Source organism: Oncorhynchus tshawytscha, linkage group LG20 (genome assembly GCF_018296145.1).
Source record: "Oncorhynchus tshawytscha isolate Ot180627B linkage group LG20, Otsh_v2.0, whole genome shotgun sequence".
NCBI lineage: Eukaryota > Metazoa > Chordata > Actinopteri > Salmoniformes > Salmonidae > Oncorhynchus > Oncorhynchus tshawytscha.
In genome coordinates, this window is record NC_056448.1 from 24,773,898 (window position 1) to 24,794,056 (window position 20,159).

At 52.7% G+C, this 20,159-nt stretch overlaps 1 protein-coding gene across 1 annotated transcript in view; it reads left to right on the forward strand.

The window, feature by feature from the left end:
- LOC112220366 (breakpoint cluster region protein-like) overlaps positions 1-20,159 on the forward strand; it is a 186,996-nt gene that overhangs the window by 97,930 nt on the left and 68,907 nt on the right. The window contains exon 2 of the mRNA XM_042302391.1: positions 15,414-15,598. Coding sequence (XP_042158325.1) covers positions 15,414-15,598 — 185 coding nt within the window. The remainder of the gene's footprint in view (positions 1-15,413; positions 15,599-20,159) is intronic.

Genomic DNA, 20,159 nt, shown 5'->3' on the forward strand with positions numbered 1-20,159 from the left:
AGAGGGGTTGTTACTGTACTGTAGAGATAGAGGGACTGTTACTGTACTGTTGCCCTGCACCTAGAGGGGCTGTTACTGTACTGTAGACCCTGTCTGGGCTGACCTGTTACTGTACTGTAGACCCTGTGTGGGCTAGAGGGGCTGTCTTAGAGATAGTGTGTTCCCTGCAGCCAGCACCTATAGCACAGTGCCCTCACAGCTGACCTGTTACTGTACTGTAGACCCTGTGTGGGCTAGAGGGGCTGTCTTAGAGATACTGTGTTCCCTGCAGCCAGCACCTATAGCACAGTGCCCTCACAGCTGACCTGTTACTGTACTGTAGACCCTGTGTGGGTTAGAGGGGCTGTCTTAGAGATAGTGTGTTCCCTGCAGCCAGCATCTATAGCACAGTGCCCTCACAGCTGACCTGTTACTGTACTGTAGACCCTGTGTGGGCTAGAGGGGCTGTCTTAGAGATAGTGTGTTCCCTGCAGCCAGCACCTATAGCACAGTGCCCTCACAGCTGACCTGTTACTGTACTGTAGACCCTGTGTGGGCTAGAGGGGCTGTCTTAGAGATAGTGTGTTCCCTGCAGCCAGCACCTATAGCTCAGTGCCCTCACAGCTGACCTGTTACTGTACTGTAGACCCTGTGTGGGCTAGAGGGGCTGTCTTAGAGATAGTGTGTTCCCTGCAGCCAGCACCTATAGCTCAGTGCCCTCACAGCTGACCTGTTACTGTACTGAGACCCTGTGTGGGCTAGAGGGGCTGTCTTAGAGATAGTGTGTTCCCTGCAGCCAGCACCTATAGCACAGTGCCCTCACAGCTGACCTGTTACTGTACTGTAGACCCTGTGTGGGCTAGAGGGGCAGTCTTAGAGATAGTGTGTTCCCTGCAGCCAGCACCTATAGCACAGTGCCCTCACAGCTGACCTGTTACTGTACTGTAGACCCTGTGTGGGCTAGAGGGGCTGTCTTAGAGATAGTGTGTTCCCTGCAGCCAGCACCTATAGCACAGTGCCCTCACAGCTGACCTGTTACTGTACTGTAGACCCTGTGTGGGCTAGAGGGGCTGTCTTAGAGATAGTGTGTTCCCTGCAGCCAGCACCTATAGCTCAGTGCCCTCACAGCTGACCTGTTACTGTACTGTAGACCCTGTGTGGGCTAGAGGGGCTGTCTTAGAGATAGTGTGTTCCCTGCAGCCAGCACCTATAGCACAGTGCCCTCACAGCTGACCTGTTACTGTACTGTAGACCCTGTGTGGGCTAGAGGGGCTGTTTTAGAGATAGTGTGTTCCCTGCAGCCAGCACCTATAGCTCAGTGCCCTCACAGCTGACCTGTTACTGTACTGTAGACCCTGTGTGGGCTAGAGGGGCTGTCTTAGAGATAGTGTGTTCCCTGCAGCCAGCACCTATAGCACAGTGCCCTCACAGCTGACCTGTTACTGTACTGTAGACCCTGTGTGGGCTAGAGGGCTGTTTAGAGATAGTGTGTTCCCTGCAGCCAGCACCTATAGCACAGTGCCCTCACAGCTGACCTGTTACTGTACTGTAGACCCTGTGTGGGCTAGAGGGGCTGTCTTAGAGATAGTGTGTTCCCTGCAGCCAGCACCTATAGCACAGTGCCCTCACAGCTGACCTGTTACTGTACTGTAGACCCTGTGTGGGCTAGAGGGGTTGTTACTGTACTGTAGACCCTGTGTGGGCTAGAGGGACTGTTACTGTACTGTTGACCCTGTGTGGGCTAGAGGGGCTGTTACTGTACTGTAGACCCTGTCTGGGCTAGAGGGGCTGTTACTGTACTGTAGACCCTGTGTGGGCTAGAGGGGCTGTCTTAGAGATACTGTGTTCCCTGCAGCCAGCACCTATAGCACAGTGCCCTCACAGCTGACCTGTTACTGTACTGTAGACCCTGTGTGGGCTAGAGGGGCTGTCTTAGAGACACTGTGTTCCCTGCAGTCAGCACCTATAGCACAGTGCCCTCACAGCTGACCTGTTACTGTACTGTAGACCCTGTGTGGGTTAGAGGGGCTGTCTTAGAGATAGTGTGTTCCCTGCAGCCAGCATCTATAGCACAGTGCCCTCACAGCTGACCTGTTACTGTACTGTAGACCCTGTGTGGGCTAGAGGGGCTGTTTTAGAGATAGTGTGTTCCCTGCAGCCAGCACCTATAGCTCAGTGCCCTCACAGCTGACCTGTTACTGTACTGTAGACCCTGTGTGGGCTAGAGGGGCTGTCTTAGAGATAGTGTGTTCCCTGCAGCCAGCACCTATAGCACAGTGCCCTCACAGCTGACCTGTTACTGTACTGTAGACCCTGTGTGGGCTAGAGGGGTTGTTACTGTACTGTAGACCCTGTGTGGGCTAGAGGGACTGTTACTGTACTGTTGACCCTGTGTGGGCTAGAGGGGCTGTTACTGTACTGTAGACCCTGTCTGGGCTAGAGGGGCTGTTACTGTACTGTAGACCCTGTGTGGGCTAGAGGGGCTGTCTTAGAGATACTGTGTTCCCTGCAGCCAGCACCTATAGCACAGTGCCCTCACAGCTGACCTGTTACTGTACTGTAGACCCTGTGTGGGCTAGAGGGGCTGTCTTAGAGACACTGTGTTCCCTGCAGCCAGCACCTATAGCACAGTGCCCTCACAGCTGACCTGTTACTGTACTGTAGACCCTGTGTGGGTTAGAGGGGCTGTCTTAGAGATAGTGTGTTCCCTGCAGCCAGCATCTATAGCACAGTGCCCTCACAGCTGACCTGTTACTGTACTGTAGACCCTGTGTGGGCTAGAGGGGCTGTCTTAGAGACACTGTGTTCCCTGCAGCCAGCACCTATAGCACAGTGCCCTCACAGCTGACCTGTTACTGTACTGTAGACCCTGTGTGGGTTAGAGGGGCTGTCTTAGAGATAGTGTGTTCCCTGCAGCCAGCATCTATAGCACAGTGCCCTCACAGCTGACCTGTTACTGTACTGTAGACCCTGTGTGGGCTAGAGGGGCAGTCTTAGAGATAGTGTGTTCCCTGCAGCCAGCACCTATAGCACAGTGCCCTCACAGCTGACCTGTTACTGTACTGTAGACCCTGTGTGGGCTAGAGAGGCTGTCTTAGAGATAGTGTTTTCCCTGCAGCCAGCACCTATAGCACAGTGCCCTCACAGCTGACCTGTTACTGTACTGTAGACCCTGTGTGGGCTAGAGGGGCTGTTTTAGAGATAGTGTGTTCCCTGCAGCCAGCACCTATAGCTCAGTGCCCTCACAGCTGACCTGTTACTGTACTGTAGACCCTGTGTGGGCTAGAGGGGCTGTCTTAGAGATAGTGTGTTCCCTGCAGCCAGCACCTATAGCACAGTGCCCTCACAGCTGACCTGTTACTGTACTGTAGACCCTGTGTGGGCTAGAGGGGTTGTTACTGTACTGTAGACCCTGTGTGGGCTAGAGGGACTGTTACTGTACTGTTGACCCTGTGTGGGCTAGAGGGGCTGTTACTGTACTGTAGACCCTGTCTGGGCTAGAGGGGCTGTTACTGTACTGTAGACCCTGTGTGGGCTAGAGGGGCTGTCTTAGAGATACTGTGTTCCCTGCAGCCAGCACCTATAGCACAGTGCCCTCACAGCTGACCTGTTACTGTACTGTAGACCCTGTGTGGGCTAGAGGGGCTGTCTTAGAGACACTGTGTTCCCTGCAGCCAGCACCTATAGCACAGTGCCCTCACAGCTGACCTGTTACTGTACTGTAGACCCTGTGTGGGTTAGAGGGGCTGTCTTAGAGATAGTGTGTTCCCTGCAGCCAGCATCTATAGCACAGTGCCCTCACAGCTGACCTGTTACTGTACTGTAGACCCTGTGTGGGCTAGAGGGGCTGTCTTAGAGACACTGTGTTCCCTGCAGCCAGCACCTATAGCACAGTGCCCTCACAGCTGACCTGTTACTGTACTGTAGACCCTGTGTGGGTTAGAGGGGCTGTCTTAGAGATAGTGTGTTCCCTGCAGCCAGCATCTATAGCACAGTGCCCTCACAGCTGACCTGTTACTGTACTGTAGACCCTGTGTGGGCTAGAGGGGCAGTCTTAGAGATAGTGTGTTCCCTGCAGCCAGCACCTATAGCACAGTGCCCTCACAGCTGACCTGTTACTGTACTGTAGACCCTGTGTGGGCTAGAGAGGCTGTCTTAGAGATAGTGTTTTCCCTGCAGCCAGCACCTATAGCACAGTGCCCTCACAGCTGACCTGTTACTGTACTGTAGACCCTGTGTGGGCTAGAGGGGCTGTTTTAGAGATAGTGTGTTCCCTGCAGCCAGCACCTATAGCTCAGTGCCCTCACAGCTGACCTGTTACTGTACTGTAGACCCTGTGTGGGCTAGAGGGGCTGTCTTAGAGATAGTGTGTTCCCTGCAGCCAGCACCTATAGCACAGTGCCCTCACAGCTGACCTGTTACTGTACTGTAGACCCTGTGTGGGCTAGAGGGGTTGTTACTGTACTGTAGACCCTGTGTGGGATAGAGGGACTGTTACTGTACTGTTGACCCTGTGTGGGCTAGAGGGGCTGTTACTGTACTGTAGACCCTGTCTGGGCTAGAGGGGCTGTTACTGTACTGTAGACCCTGTGTGGGCTAGAGGGGCTGTCTTAGAGATACTGTGTTCCCTGCAGCCAGCACCTATAGCACAGTGCCCTCACAGCTGACCTGTTACTGTACTGTAGACCCTGTGTGGGCTAGAGGGGCTGTCTTAGAGATACTGTGTTCCCTGCAGCCAGCACCTATAGCACAGTGCCCTCACAGCTGACCTGTTACTGTACTGTAGACCCTGTGTGGGTTAGAGGGGCTGTCTTAGAGAGATAGTGTGTTCCCTGCAGCCAGCACCTATAGCACAGTGCCCTCACAGCTGACCTGTTACTGTACTGTAGACCCTGTGTGGGCTAGAGGGGCTGTCTTAGAGATAGTGTGTTCCCTGCAGCCAGCACCTATAGCACAGTGCCCTCACAGCTGACCTGTTACTGTACTGTAGACCCTGTGTGGGCTAGAGGGGCTGTCTTAGAGATAGTGTGTTCCCTGCAGCCAGCACCTATAGCACAGTGCCCTCACAGCTGACCTGTTACTGTACTGTAGACCCTGTGTGGGCTAGAGGGGCTGTTTTAGAGATAGTGTGTTCCCTGCAGCCAGCACCTATAGCTCAGTGCCCTCACAGCTGACCTGTTACTGTACTGTAGACCCTGTGTGGGCTAGAGGGGCTGTCTTAGAGATAGTGTGTTCCCTGCAGCCAGCACCTATAGCACAGTGCCCTCACAGCTGACCTGTTACTGTACTGTAGACCCTGTGTGGGCTAGAGGGGCAGTCTTAGAGATAGTGTGTTCCCTGCAGCCAGCACCTATAGCACAGTGCCCTCACAGCTGACCTGTTACTGTACTGTAGACCCTGTGTGGGCTAGAGGGGCTGTCTTAGAGATAGTGTGTTCCCTGCAGCCAGCACCTATAGCACAGTGCCCTCACAGCTGACCTGTTACTGTACTGTAGACCCTGTGTGGGCTAGAGGGGCAGTCTTAGAGATAGTGTGTTCCCTGCAGCCAGCACCTATAGCACAGTGCCCTCACAGCTGACCTGTTACTGTACTGTAGACCCTGTGTGGGCTAGAGAGGCTGTCTTAGAGATAGTGTGTTCCCTGCAGCCAGCACCTATAGCACAGTGCCCTCACAGCTGACCTGTTACTGTACTGTAGACCCTGTGTGGGCTAGAGGGGCTGTTTTAGAGATAGTGTGTTCCCTGCAGCCAGCACCTATAGCTCAGTGCCCTCACAGCTGACCTGTTACTGTACTGTAGACCCTGTGTGGGCTAGAGGGGCTGTCTTAGAGATAGTGTGTTCCCTGCAGCCAGCACCTATAGCACAGTGCCCTCACAGCTGACCTGTTACTGTACTGTAGACCCTGTGTGGGCTAGAGGGGCTGTTTTAGAGATAGTGTGTTCCCTGCAGCCAGCACCTATAGCTCAATGCCCTCACAGCTGACCTGTTACTGTACTGTAGACCCTGTGTGGGCTAGAGGGGCTGTCTTAGAGATAGTGTGTTCCCTGCAGCCAGCACCTATAGCACAGTGCCCTCACAGCTGACCTGTTACTGTACTGTAGACCCTGTGTGGGCTAGAGGGGTTGTTACTGTACTGTAGACCCTGTGTGGGCTAGAGGGACTGTTACTGTACTGTTGACCCTGTGTGGGCTAGAGGGGCTGTTACTGTACTGTAGACCCTGTCTGGGCTAGAGGGGCTGTTACTGTACTGTAGACCCTGTGTGGGCTAGAGGGGCTGTCTTAGAGATACTGTGTTCCCTGCAGCCAGCACCTATAGCACAGTGCCCTCACAGCTGACCTGTTACTGTACTGTAGACCCTGTGTGGGCTAGAGGGGCTGTCTTAGAGACACTGTGTTCCCTGCAGTCAGCACCTATAGCACAGTGCCCTCACAGCTGACCTGTTACTGTACTGTAGACCCTGTGTGGGTTAGAGGGGCTGTCTTAGAGATAGTGTGTTCCCTGCAGCCAGCATCTATAGCACAGTGCCCTCACAGCTGACCTGTTACTGTACTGTAGACCCTGTGTGGGCTAGAGGGGCTGTTTTAGAGATAGTGTGTTCCCTGCAGCCAGCACCTATAGCTCAGTGCCCTCACAGCTGACCTGTTACTGTACTGTAGACCCTGTGTGGGCTAGAGGGGCTGTCTTAGAGATAGTGTGTTCCCTGCAGCCAGCACCTATAGCACAGTGCCCTCACAGCTGACCTGTTACTGTACTGTAGACCCTGTGTGGGCTAGAGGGGTTGTTACTGTACTGTAGACCCTGTGTGGGCTAGAGGGACTGTTACTGTACTGTTGACCCTGTGTGGGCTAGAGGGGCTGTTACTGTACTGTAGACCCTGTCTGGGCTAGAGGGGCTGTTACTGTACTGTAGACCCTGTGTGGGCTAGAGGGGCTGTCTTAGAGATACTGTGTTCCCTGCAGCCAGCACCTATAGCACAGTGCCCTCACAGCTGACCTGTTACTGTACTGTAGACCCTGTGTGGGCTAGAGGGGCTGTCTTAGAGACACTGTGTTCCCTGCAGCCAGCACCTATAGCACAGTGCCCTCACAGCTGACCTGTTACTGTACTGTAGACCCTGTGTGGGTTAGAGGGGCTGTCTTAGAGATAGTGTGTTCCCTGCAGCCAGCATCTATAGCACAGTGCCCTCACAGCTGACCTGTTACTGTACTGTAGACCCTGTGTGGGCTAGAGGGGCTGTCTTAGAGACACTGTGTTCCCTGCAGCCAGCACCTATAGCACAGTGCCCTCACAGCTGACCTGTTACTGTACTGTAGACCCTGTGTGGGTTAGAGGGGCTGTCTTAGAGATAGTGTGTTCCCTGCAGCCAGCATCTATAGCACAGTGCCCTCACAGCTGACCTGTTACTGTACTGTAGACCCTGTGTGGGCTAGAGGGGCAGTCTTAGAGATAGTGTGTTCCCTGCAGCCAGCACCTATAGCACAGTGCCCTCACAGCTGACCTGTTACTGTACTGTAGACCCTGTGTGGGCTAGAGAGGCTGTCTTAGAGATAGTGTTTTCCCTGCAGCCAGCACCTATAGCACAGTGCCCTCACAGCTGACCTGTTACTGTACTGTAGACCCTGTGTGGGCTAGAGGGGCTGTTTTAGAGATAGTGTGTTCCCTGCAGCCAGCACCTATAGCTCAGTGCCCTCACAGCTGACCTGTTACTGTACTGTAGACCCTGTGTGGGCTAGAGGGGCTGTCTTAGAGATAGTGTGTTCCCTGCAGCCAGCACCTATAGCACAGTGCCCTCACAGCTGACCTGTTACTGTACTGTAGACCCTGTGTGGGCTAGAGGGGTTGTTACTGTACTGTAGACCCTGTGTGGGCTAGAGGGACTGTTACTGTACTGTTGACCCTGTGTGGGCTAGAGGGGCTGTTACTGTACTGTAGACCCTGTCTGGGCTAGAGGGGCTGTTACTGTACTGTAGACCCTGTGTGGGCTAGAGGGGCTGTCTTAGAGATACTGTGTTCCCTGCAGCCAGCACCTATAGCACAGTGCCCTCACAGCTGACCTGTTACTGTACTGTAGACCCTGTGTGGGCTAGAGGGGCTGTCTTAGAGACACTGTGTTCCCTGCAGCCAGCACCTATAGCACAGTGCCCTCACAGCTGACCTGTTACTGTACTGTAGACCCTGTGTGGGTTAGAGGGGCTGTCTTAGAGATAGTGTGTTCCCTGCAGCCAGCATCTATAGCACAGTGCCCTCACAGCTGACCTGTTACTGTACTGTAGACCCTGTGTGGGCTAGAGGGGCTGTCTTAGAGACACTGTGTTCCCTGCAGCCAGCACCTATAGCACAGTGCCCTCACAGCTGACCTGTTACTGTACTGTAGACCCTGTGTGGGTTAGAGGGGCTGTCTTAGAGATAGTGTGTTCCCTGCAGCCAGCACCTATAGCACAGTGCCCTCACAGCTGACCTGTTACTGTACTGTAGACCCTGTGTGGGCTAGAGGGGCAGTCTTAGAGATAGTGTGTTCCCTGCAGCCAGCACCTATAGCACAGTGCCCTCACAGCTGACCTGTTACTGTACTGTAGACCCTGTGTGGGCTAGAGGGGCTGTCTTAGAGATAGTGTGTTCCCTGCAGCCAGCACCTATAGCACAGTGCCCTCACAGCTGACCTGTTACTGTACTGTAGACCCTGTGTGGGCTAGAGGGGCAGTCTTAGAGATAGTGTGTTCCCTGCAGCCAGCACCTATAGCACAGTGCCCTCACAGCTGACCTGTTACTGTACTGTAGACCCTGTGTGGGCTAGAGAGGCTGTCTTAGAGATAGTGTGTTCCCTGCAGCCAGCACCTATAGCACAGTGCCCTCACAGCTGACCTGTTACTGTACTGTAGACCCTGTGTGGGCTAGAGGGGCTGTTTTAGAGATAGTGTGTTCCCTGCAGCCAGCACCTATAGCTCAGTGCCCTCACAGCTGACCTGTTACTGTACTGTAGACCCTGTGTGGGCTAGAGGGGCTGTCTTAGAGATAGTGTGTTCCCTGCAGCCAGCACCTATAGCTCAATGCCCTCACAGCTGACCTGTTACTGTACTGTAGACCCTGTGTGGGCTAGAGGGGCTGTCTTAGAGATAGTGTGTTCCCTGCAGCCAGCACCTATAGCTCAATGCCCTCACAGCTGACCTGTTACTGTACTGTAGACCCTGTGTGGGCTAGAGGGGCTGTCTTAGAGATAGTGTGTTCCCTGCAGCCAGCACCTATAGCACAGTGCCCTCACAGCTGACCTGTTACTGTACTGTAGACCCTGTGTGGGCTAGAGGGGTTGTTACTGTACTGTAGACCCTGTGTGGGCTAGAGGGACTGTTACTGTACTGTAGACCCTGTCTGGGCTAGAGGGGCTGTTACTGTACTGTAGACCCTGTGTGGGCTAGAGGGGCTGTCTTAGAGATACTGTGTTCCTGCAGCCAGCACCTATAGCACAGTGCCCTCACAGCTGACCTGTTACTGTACTGTAGACCCTGTGTGGGCTAGAGGGCTGTCTTAGAGACACTGTGTTCCCTGCAGCCAGCACCTATAGCACAGTGCCCTCACAGCTGACCTGTTACTGTACTGTAGACCCTGTGTGGGTTAGAGGGGCTGTCTTAGAGATAGTGTGTTCCCTGCAGCCAGCATCTATAGCACAGTGCCCTCACAGCTGACCTGTTACTGTACTGTAGACCCTGTGTGGGCTAGAGGGGCAGTCTTAGAGATAGTGTGTTCCCTGCAGCCAGCACCTATAGCACAGTGCCCTCACAGCTGACCTGTTACTGTACTGTAGACCCTGTGTGGGCTAGAGAGGCTGTCTTAGAGATAGTGTGTTCCCTGCAGCCAGCACCTATAGCACAGTGCCCTCACAGCTGACCTGTTACTGTACTGTAGACCCTGTGTGGGCTAGAGGGGCTGTTTTAGAGATAGTGTGTTCCCTGCAGCCAGCACCTATAGCTCAGTGCCCTCACAGCTGACCTGTTACTGTACTGTAGACCCTGTGTGGGCTAGAGGGGCTGTCTTAGAGATAGTGTGTTCCCTGCAGCCAGCACCTATAGCACAGTGCCCTCACAGCTGACCTGTTAGACTGTACTGTAGACCCTGTGTGGGCTAGAGGGGCAGTCTTAGAGATAGTGTGTTCCCTGCAGCCAGCACCTATAGCACAGTGCCCTCACAGCTGACCTGTTACTGTACTGTAGACCCTGTGTGGGCTAGAGGGGCTGTCTTAGAGATAGTGTGTTCCCTGCAGCCAGCACCTATAGCACAGTGCCCTCACAGCTGACCTGTTACTGTACTGTAGACCCCCTGTGTGGGCTAGAGGGGCAGTCTTAGAGATAGTGTGTTCCTGCAGCCAGCACCTATAGCACAGTGCCCTCACAGCTGACCTGTTACTGTACTGTAGACCCTGTGTGGGCTAGAGGGGCTGTCTTAGAGATAGTGTGTTCCCTGCAGCCAGCACCTATAGCACAGTGCCCTCACAGCTGACCTGTTACTGTACTGTAGACCCTGTGTGGGCTAGAGGGGCTGTTTTAGAGATAGTGTGTTCCCTGCAGCCAGCACCTATAGCTCAGTGCCCTCACAGCTGACCTGTTACTGTACTGTAGACCCTGTGTGGGCTAGAGGGGCTGTCTTAGAGATAGTGTGTTCCCTGCAGCCAGCACCTATAGCTCAATGCCCTCACAGCTGACCTGTTACTGTACTGTAGACCCTGTGTGGGCTAGAGGGGCTGTCTTAGAGATAGTGTGTTCCCTGCAGCCAGCACCTATAGCTCAATGCCCTCACAGCTGACCTGTTACTGTACTGTAGACCCTGTGTGGGCTAGAGGGGCTGTCTTAGAGATAGTGTGTTCCCTGCAGCCAGCACCTATAGCACAGTGCCCTCACAGCTGACCTGTTACTGTACTGTAGACCCTGTGTGGGCTAGAGGGGCTGTTTTAGAGATAGTGTGTTCCTGCAGCCAGCACCTATAGCTCAGTGCCCTCACAGCTGACCTGTTACTGTACTGTAGACCCTGTGTGGGCTAGAGGGGCTGTCTTAGAGATAGTGTGTTCCCTGCAGCCAGCACCTATAGCTCAATGCCCTCACAGCTGACCTGTTACTGTACTGTAGACCCTGTGTGGGCTAGAGGGGCTGTTTTAGAGATAGTGTGTTCCCTGCAGCCAGCACCTATAGCTCAATGCCCTCACAGCTGACCTGTTACTGTACTGTAGACCCTGTGTGGGCTAGAGGGGCTGTCTTAGAGATAGTGTGTTCCCTGCAGCCAGCACCTATAGCACAGTGCCCTCACAGCTGACCTGTTACTGTACTGTAGACCCTGTGTGGGCTAGAGGGGTTGTTACTGTACTGTAGACCCTGTGTGGGCTAGAGGGACTGTTACTGTACTGTGTGACCCTGTGTGGGCTAGAGGGGCTGTTACTGTACTGTAGACCCTGTCTGGGCTAGAGGGGCTGTTACTGTACTGTAGACCCTGTGTGGGCTAGAGGGGCTGTCTTAGAGATACTGTGTTCCCTGCAGCCAGCACCTATAGCACAGTGCCCTCACAGCTGACCTGTTACTGTACTGTAGACCCTGTGTGGGCTAGAGGGGCTGTCTTAGAGACACTGTGTTCCCTGCAGTCAGCACCTATAGCACAGTGCCCTCACAGCTGACCTGTTACTGTACTGTAGACCCTGTGTGGGTTAGAGGGGCTGTCTTAGAGATAGTGTGTTCCCTGCAGCCAGCATCTATAGCACAGTGCCCTCACAGCTGACCTGTTACTGTACTGTAGACCCTGTGTGGGCTAGAGGGGCAGTCTTAGAGATAGTGTGTTCCCTGCAGCCAGCACCTATAGCACAGTGCCCTCACAGCTGACCTGTTACTGTACTGTAGACCCTGTGTGGGCTAGAGAGGCTGTCTTAGAGATAGTGTGTTCCCTGCAGCCAGCACCTATAGCACAGTGCCCTCACAGCTGACCTGTTACTGTACTGTAGACCCTGTGTGGGCTAGAGGGGCTGTTTTAGAGATAGTGTGTTCCCTGCAGCCAGCACCTATAGCTCAGTGCCCTCACAGCTGACCTGTTACTGTACTGTAGACCCTGTGTGGGCTAGAGGGCTGTCTTAGAGATAGTGTGTTCCCTGCAGCCAGCACCTATAGCACAGTGCCCTCACAGCTGACCTGTTACTGTACTGTAGACCCTGTGTGGGCTAGAGGGGCTGTCTTAGAGATAGTGTGTTCCCTGCAGCCAGCACCTATAGCACAGTGCCCTCACAGCTGACCTGTTACTGTACTGTAGACCCTGTGTGGGCTAGAGGGGCAGTCTTAGAGATAATGTGTTCCTGCAGCCAGCACCTATAGCACAGTGCCCTCACAGCTGACCTGTTACTGTACTGTAGACCCTGTGTGGGCTAGAGGGCTGTCTTAGAGATAGTGTGTTCCCTGCAGCCAGCACCTATAGCACAGTGCCCTCACAGCTGACCTGTTACTGTACTGTAGACCCTGTGTGGGCTAGAGGGGCTGTTTTAGAGATAGTGTGTTCCCTGCAGCCAGCACCTATAGCTCAGTGCCCTCACAGCTGACCTGTTACTGTACTGTAGACCCTGTGTGGGCTAGAGGGGCTGTCTTAGAGATAGTGTGTTCCCTGCAGCCAGCACCTATAGCACAGTGCCCTCACAGCTGACCTGTTACTGTACTGTAGACCCTGTGTGGGCTAGAGGGGCTGTTTTAGAGATAGTGTGTTCCCTGCAGCCAGCACCTATAGCTCAATGCCCTCACAGCTGACCTGTTACTGTACTGTAGACCCTGTGTGGGCTAGAGGGGCTGTCTTAGAGATAGTGTGTTCCCTGCAGCCAGCACCTATAGCACAGTGCCCTCACAGCTGACCTGTTACTGTACTGTAGACCCTGTCTGGGCTAGAGGGGCTGTTACTGTACTGTAGACCCTGTGTAGGCTAGAGGGGCTGTTACTGTACTGTAGACCCTATCTGGGCTAGAGGGGCTGTTACTGTACTGTAGACCCTGTTTGGGCTAGAGGGGCTGTCTTAGAGATAGTGTGTTCCCTGCAGCCAGCACCTATAGCACAGTGCCCTCACAGCTGACCTGTTACTGTACTGTAGACCCTGTGTGGGCTAGAGGGGCTGTCTTAGAGACACTGTGTTCCCTGCAGTCAGCACCTATAGCACAGTGCCCTCACAGCTGACCTGTTACTGTACTGTAGACCCTGTGTGGGTTAGAGGGGCTGTCTTAGAGATAGTGTGTTCCCTGCAGCCAGCATCTATAGCACAGTGCCCTCACAGCTGACCTGTTACTGTACTGTAGACCCTGTGTGGGCTAGAGGGGCAGTCTTAGAGATAGTGTGTTCCCTGCAGCCAGCACCTATAGCACAGTGCCCTCACAGCTGACCTGTTACTGTACTGTAGACCCTGTGTGGGCTAGAGAGGCTGTCTTAGAGATAGTGTGTTCCCTGCAGCCAGCACCTATAGCACAGTGCCCTCACAGCTGACCTGTTACTGTACTGTAGACCCTGTGTGGGCTAGAGGGGCTGTTTTAGAGATAGTGTGTTCCCTGCAGCCAGCACCTATAGCTCAGTGCCCTCACAGCTGACCTGTTACTGTACTGTAGACCCTGTGTGGGCTAGAGGGGCTGTCTTAGAGATAGTGTGTTCCCTGCAGCCAGCACCTATAGCACAGTGCCCTCACAGCTGACCTGTTACTGTACTGTAGACCCTGTGTGGGCTAGAGGGGCAGTCTTAGAGATAATGTGTTCCCTGCAGCCAGCACCTATAGCACAGTGCCCTCACAGCTGACCTGTTACTGTACTGTAGACCCTGTGTGGGCTAGAGAGGCTGTCTTAGAGATAGTGTGTTCCCTGCAGCCAGCACCTATAGCACAGTGCCCTCACAGCTGACCTGTTACTGTACTGTAGACCCTGTGTGGGCTAGAGGGGCTGTTTTAGAGATAGTGTGTTCCCTGCAGCCAGCACCTATAGCTCAGTGCCCTCACAGCTGACCTGTTACTGTACTGTAGACCCTGTGTGGGCTAGAGGGGCTGTCTTAGAGATAGTGTGTTCCCTGCAGCCAGCACCTATAGCACAGTGCCCTCACAGCTGACCTGTTACTGTACTGTAGACCCTGTGTGGGTTAGAGGGGCTGTCTTAGAGATAGTGTGTTCCCTGCAGCCAGCACCTATAGCACAGTGCCCTCACAGCTGACCTGTTACTGCCGTATGATGTCTCATCCCTCCTTACTGGAAAATACACACAAGCTCTGAGGCCCTAGGCATACAATTAGTCTAGAATCATACCAGACACTAATACAGACCTGTACACTACACTTGCTTAGCGTAAATGAGGGAAATACCTCCCAGGTTGACCTAGTTCATGTATACTGAATATACTGTGTAAGTCTTTGAATCTTGAGTGTTTGTACTTTAGTCCTAAATCAATATAAACAATGATGTTACTCTTAACGTGTCTTTTTGCCTTGTTTGCCCCTCCACCACTAGATCTCCCTTTTGCTGCAGTTAGATAGATACAGTGGTCTTTTATGGTCTTGTAAGTAGTATTGGTTGTGGCTACTACTTTACTCTACACAGACTCTGAGTGTTCCTATGGTGCACACTTTGGTGATTCATACTTTGGTAGTGTCTATCTATGGAGAGACTTAATGGCCCTTGGCATGGGGCACTGAGCAGACACCTGGCAGGCGGTGTACCCATCCTCAGACAGTCCCTCAGTTGTCCCCTGGCCTCACCTGGCATGGCCTGGTAGCATGCTCCGCAGGGCGGTTGGCAGCAGCGGCACGGTCACTATGGGCAGTAGGCTCTGGGTACAGTGGGCAGTGGGCACACAGACAGACAGAGGGGAGTGTGGGAGAGAGAGAGAGAGAAATGGCTTTAAAACCATGAGTAAAGGAAATAGAAAAATGTCACACACAGTATGTCAGTGTGGAGGTTTTTAGGTAAAAAACAATACTGTAAAATCACCAGAATTCACCCAAAAATTAGTTTAATTAGAAATATGTTTACAAGTTTTCCCACAAATAGAATGAAATCAAGGTGTAAAATGATTGTTCTTTTCCAATTCAATCTATTGTTTGGCCCCCGACCATCAACTCAGTCCCTGGCTGCTGTTTCCAGTGGAGGGAGGTTGAGCTCATGTAAATGCAGACACAATGCTTACTGTGTGGTGTAAACTTGAGAGAGTAAAACGTCTATCCTGTCTGAGTCAGAACACATGAACCATGGACAGCTCTCGTGGGGGGTTGACCAAAAGGTCAACGACATTGTGACATGGATGCCCCCACCCCCCCCAGCATTACACACACACTTCCCAGAACTCTCCACTGTACTCAGCCTCCTGGCCTTGAAGGGATTTAGACTAGAAACAGACATATCTACACCAGGATAGCTACCCTTATACTCACCAACATGATCACAAATGCTTTGTCATTCACAGATGGTCCGTTCACGGGGACCCCTCCCACTTACGGGTACGATGCGGACCGTGCGGAGGAGCAGAGGCGCCACCATGACATCCTGCCCTACATCGACGACTCGCCCTCCTCTTCGCCACACCTCAGCTCCAAGAGCCGCAGCAGCCGAGACACCCTCTCCTCCGGATCCCTTGAGTCCTCCAAGTCGGTGAGTGCCACCCCCCGTTTAGTCTTTGTCACAAAGGTAACCTCCCAATCACCCCAGGAAGCTCCTCATGTCTCTCCTACTCTGTTCTATCACCTTCTGGCCCTCCATCACAGCCTGCCATGAAGAAACATAGACACTTATCTCTGAAGCCTCTTTCTCCTCATAGGTTACCATGAAGAGAGACCCCCCCCCTCCCCTCCAATCGATCTATAGTATAATAGCTTATTATCTTCATCAGTAAGCCATACTACCTTAGTGACATTATATTGCCATTTTTGTAATGGGATTACCTTGCGATAGGTGTGTGTGTGTGTACACCTCACTGATTGGGTTAGACTGGTGCTATGTTAGTATGTGTTGTTGTAAATGCACCATACTACAGTGTCTCTCTCCTGGAGGAAGTAATCACATCACTGTACTGCAGTCTCTCTCTCCTGGAGGAAGTAATCACATCACTGTACTGCAGTGTCTCTCTCCTGGAGGAAGTAATCACATCACTGTACTGCAGTGTCTCTCTCCTGGAGGAAGTAATCACATCACTGTACTGCAGTCTCTCTCTCCTGGAGGAAGTAATCACATCACTGTACTGCAGTGTCTCTCTCCTGGAGGAAGTAATCACATCACTGTACTGCAGTGTCTCTCTCCTGGAGGAAGTAATCACATCACTGTACTGCAGTCTCTCTCCCTGGAGGAAGTAATCACATCCTGGAGGAAGTAATCACATCACTGTACTGCAGTCTCTCTCCTGGAGGAAGTAATCACATCACTGCACTGCAGTGTCTCTCTCCTGGAGGAAGTAATCACATCACTGTACTGCAGTGTCTCTCTCCTGGAGGAAGTAATCACATCACTGTACTGCAGTGTCTCTCTCCTGGAGGAAGTAATCACATCACTGTACTGCAGTCTCTCTCCTGGAGGAAGTAATCACATCCTGGAGGAAGTAATCACATCACTGTACTGCAGTCTCTCTCTCCTGGAGGAAGTAATCACATCACTGTACTGCAGTCTCTCTCTCCTGGAGGAAGTAATCACATCACTGTACTGCAGTCTCTCTCCTGGAGGAAGTAATCACATCACTGTACTGCAGTGTCTCTCTCCTGGAGGAACTAATCACATCACTGTACTGCAGTCTCTCTCTCCTGGAGGAAGTAATCACATCAGTGGTAATAAAGTAAGGCCTGTGACCCACCCCTGCCTCGCCTCAGTAGCAGACAGAGTGCTTGTCAAATTGATTGATGGTTGAATCTGCCAATAAATGGGGAGTCCCTGGGCGGTTTTAATAAGCATACACAGACACACACACACTCTCACTGTACACAAAGTGTGATGGATTTGGACTTGCAGGGATTGAGTGACATTTGCTGACCAAACTCCTGTATTTAGAGGCCCACTCCTTGAGTAAACTCCTGTATTTAGAGTCCCACTCCCTGACTAAACTCCTGTATTTAGAGACCTACTCCCTGAGTAAACTCCTGTATTTAGAGGCCCACTCCCTGAGTAAACTCCTGTATTTAGAGACCTACTCCCTGAGTAAACTCCTGTATTTAGAGACCACTCCCTGAGTAAACTCCTGTATTTAGAGACCACTCCCTGAGTAAACTCCTGTATTTAGAGGCCCACTCCCTGAGTAAACTCCTGTATTTAGAGGCCCACTCCCTGAGTAAACTCCTGTATTTAGAGACCCACTCCCTGAGTAAACTCCTGTATTTAGAGGCCCACTCCTTGAGTAAACTCCTGTATTTAGAGTCCCACTCCCTGAGTAAACTCCTGTATTTAGAGGCCCACTCCCTGAGTAAACTCCTGTATTTAGAGGCCCACTCCCTGAGTAAACTCCTGTATTTAGAGACCCACTCCCTGAGTAATCTCCTGTATTTAGAGACCCACTCCCTGAGTAAACTCCTGTATTTAGAGGCTCACTCCCTGAGTAAACCTGTTACTCTAGTGTTAGCAGACAGAGAGCTCCAGCTATTTTTTATATTTTTAATTTATTTGTGGGGATTTATTTAACCTTTTTTTAACTAGGCAAGCTAAAAATATTACACTCAAAATCCATACAGCAGCACCACACATAGACAGATTTGTGCACACTGTTGTTTTTCAGTAGTCGTCTCCAAAATGCAATGATGTCCGTCTGTCACATTTTGACCTTTATTTCCTTTGTTTTGTCTTTATTGTGTATGGTCAGGGCGTTGGGGTGGGCAGTCTATGTTTTGTGTTTCTATGTTTTTCTATTTCTGTGTTTGGCCTAGTATGGTTCTCAATCACAGGCAGGTGTTGTTAGTTGTCTCTGATTGAGAATCATACTTAGTTTGGGTTTCACTGTTGGTTGGTGGGTGTTTGTTTCCGTGTCTGTGTTTTTCGCCACACGGTACTGTTTTGGTTTGGTTATTCACGTCATCGTTTATTGTTTTTGTATTCTTAGTGTTCAGTTTATGTTTTTAAAATAAACGACATGAACACTTACCACGCCGCATCTTGGTCCGATCCTTACTCCTCTTCAGACGAAGAGGAGGAAATCTGCCGTTACAGAAACAGCCACCAACAGAGGACCAAGCGGCGTGGTAATGGGCAGCAGCAACAGCGGCCGAAGACACAGGACTCATGTACTTGGGAGGAAATTCAAGATGGGGAGAGGACCCTGGGCACAGCCAGGGGAATATCACCGCCCCAAAGCAGAGCTGGAGGCGCTGGTATGAGGAGGCAGCACGGCGGCGCAGTTGGAAGCCCAAGAGTCAGGTTGGGCAGGGTCGGTGTAAGGTTGGGCAGGGTCGGTGCTCAAGAGCTCCAGTGCACCTGCACGGTCCGGTCTATCCAGTACCACCTCCGCGCACTATCCCTCCGGTGGCAGCCCTCCGCACCAGGCTGTCTCTCCGTCTTCTGCCTACAGGGTCTCCCGCCTGTCCAGCGCTGCCAGAGCTTTCCTCCTCTCCAGCGCTACCAGAGTCTCCTGTCTGTCCAGAGCTGCTAGAGTCTCCCGTCTGTCCAGAGCTGCTAGAGTCTCCCGTCTGTCCAGAGCTGCTAGAGTCTCCCGTCTGTCCAGAGCTGCTAGAGTCTCCCGTCTGTCCAGAGCTGCTAGAGTCTCCCGTCTGTCCAGAGCTGCTAGAGTCTCCCGTCTGTCCAGAGCTGCTAGAGTCTCCCGTCTGTCCTGAGCTGCTAGAGTCTCCCGTCTGTCCTGAGCTGCTAGAGTCTCCCGTCTGTCCTGAGCTGCTAGAGTCTCCCGTCTGTCAGGAGCTGCTAGAGCCGCCAGTCTGTCCTGAGCCGTCAGAGCCATCAGTCAGCCAGGACCTGCCAGAGCCGTCAGTCAGTCAGGACCTGCCAGAGCCGTCAGTCAGCCAGGACCTGCCAGAGCCGTCAGCCAGCCAGGAGTACTGTTTCGGTTTGGTTATTCACGTCATCGTTTATTATTTTTGTATTCTTAGTGTTCAGTTTATGTTTTTAAAATAAACGACATGAACACTTACCACGCCGCATCTTGGTCCGATCCTTACTCCTCTTCAGACGAAGAGGAGGAAATCTGCCGTTACAGAAACAGCCACCAACAGAGGACCAAGCGGCGTGGTAATGGGCAGCAGCAACAGCGGCCGAAGACACAGGACTCATGTACTTGGGAGGAAATTCAAGATGGGAGAGGACCCTGGGCACAGCCAGGGGAATATCACCGCCCCAAAGCAGAGCTGGAGGCGCTGGTATGAGGAGGCAGCACGGCGGCGCAGTTGGAAGCCCAAGAGTCAGGTTGGGCAGGGTCGGTGTAAGGTTGGGCAGGGTCGGTGCTCAAGAGCTCCAGTGCACCTGCACGGTCCGGTCTATCCAGTACCACCTCCGCGCACTATCCCTCCGGTGGCAGCCCTCCGCACCAGGCTGTCTCTCCGTCTTCTGTCTACAGGGTCTCCCGCCTGTCCAGCGCTGCCAGAGCTTTCTGTCCTCTCCAGCGCTACCAGAGTCTCCTGTCTGTCCAGAGCTGCTAGAGTCTCCCGTCTGTCCAGAGCTGCTAGAGTCTCCCGTCTGTCCAGAGCTGCTAGAGTCTCCCGTCTGTCCAGAGCTGCTAGAGTCTCCCGTCTGTCCAGAGCTGCTAGAGTCTCCCGTCTGTCCTGAGCTGCTAGAGTCTCCCGTCTGTCCTGAGCTGCTAGAGTCTCCCGTCTGTCCTGAGCTGCTAGAGTCTCCCGTCTGTCAGGAGCTGCTAGAGCCGCCAGTCTGTCCTGAGCCGTCAGAGCCATCAGTCAGCCAGGACCTGCCAGAGCCGTCAGTCAGTCAGGACCTGCCAGAGCCGTCAGTCAGCCAGGACCTGCCAGAGCCGTCAGCCAGCCAGGAGTACTGTTTCGGTTTGGTTATTCACGTCATCGTTTATTATTTTTGTATTCTTAGTGTTCAGTTTGTTTTTAAAATAAACATTATGGACACTTACCACGCCGCATCTTGGTCCGATCCTTACTCCTCTTCAGATGAAGAGGAGGAAATCTGCCGTTACACCGTCCTTGATACCCCCCCTCCATCCGTCCGTCCTTGATACCCCCGGGTTCAGCAGCTCGCCCACACAGCAGAGTGAGTCACCACCGTTTGATCC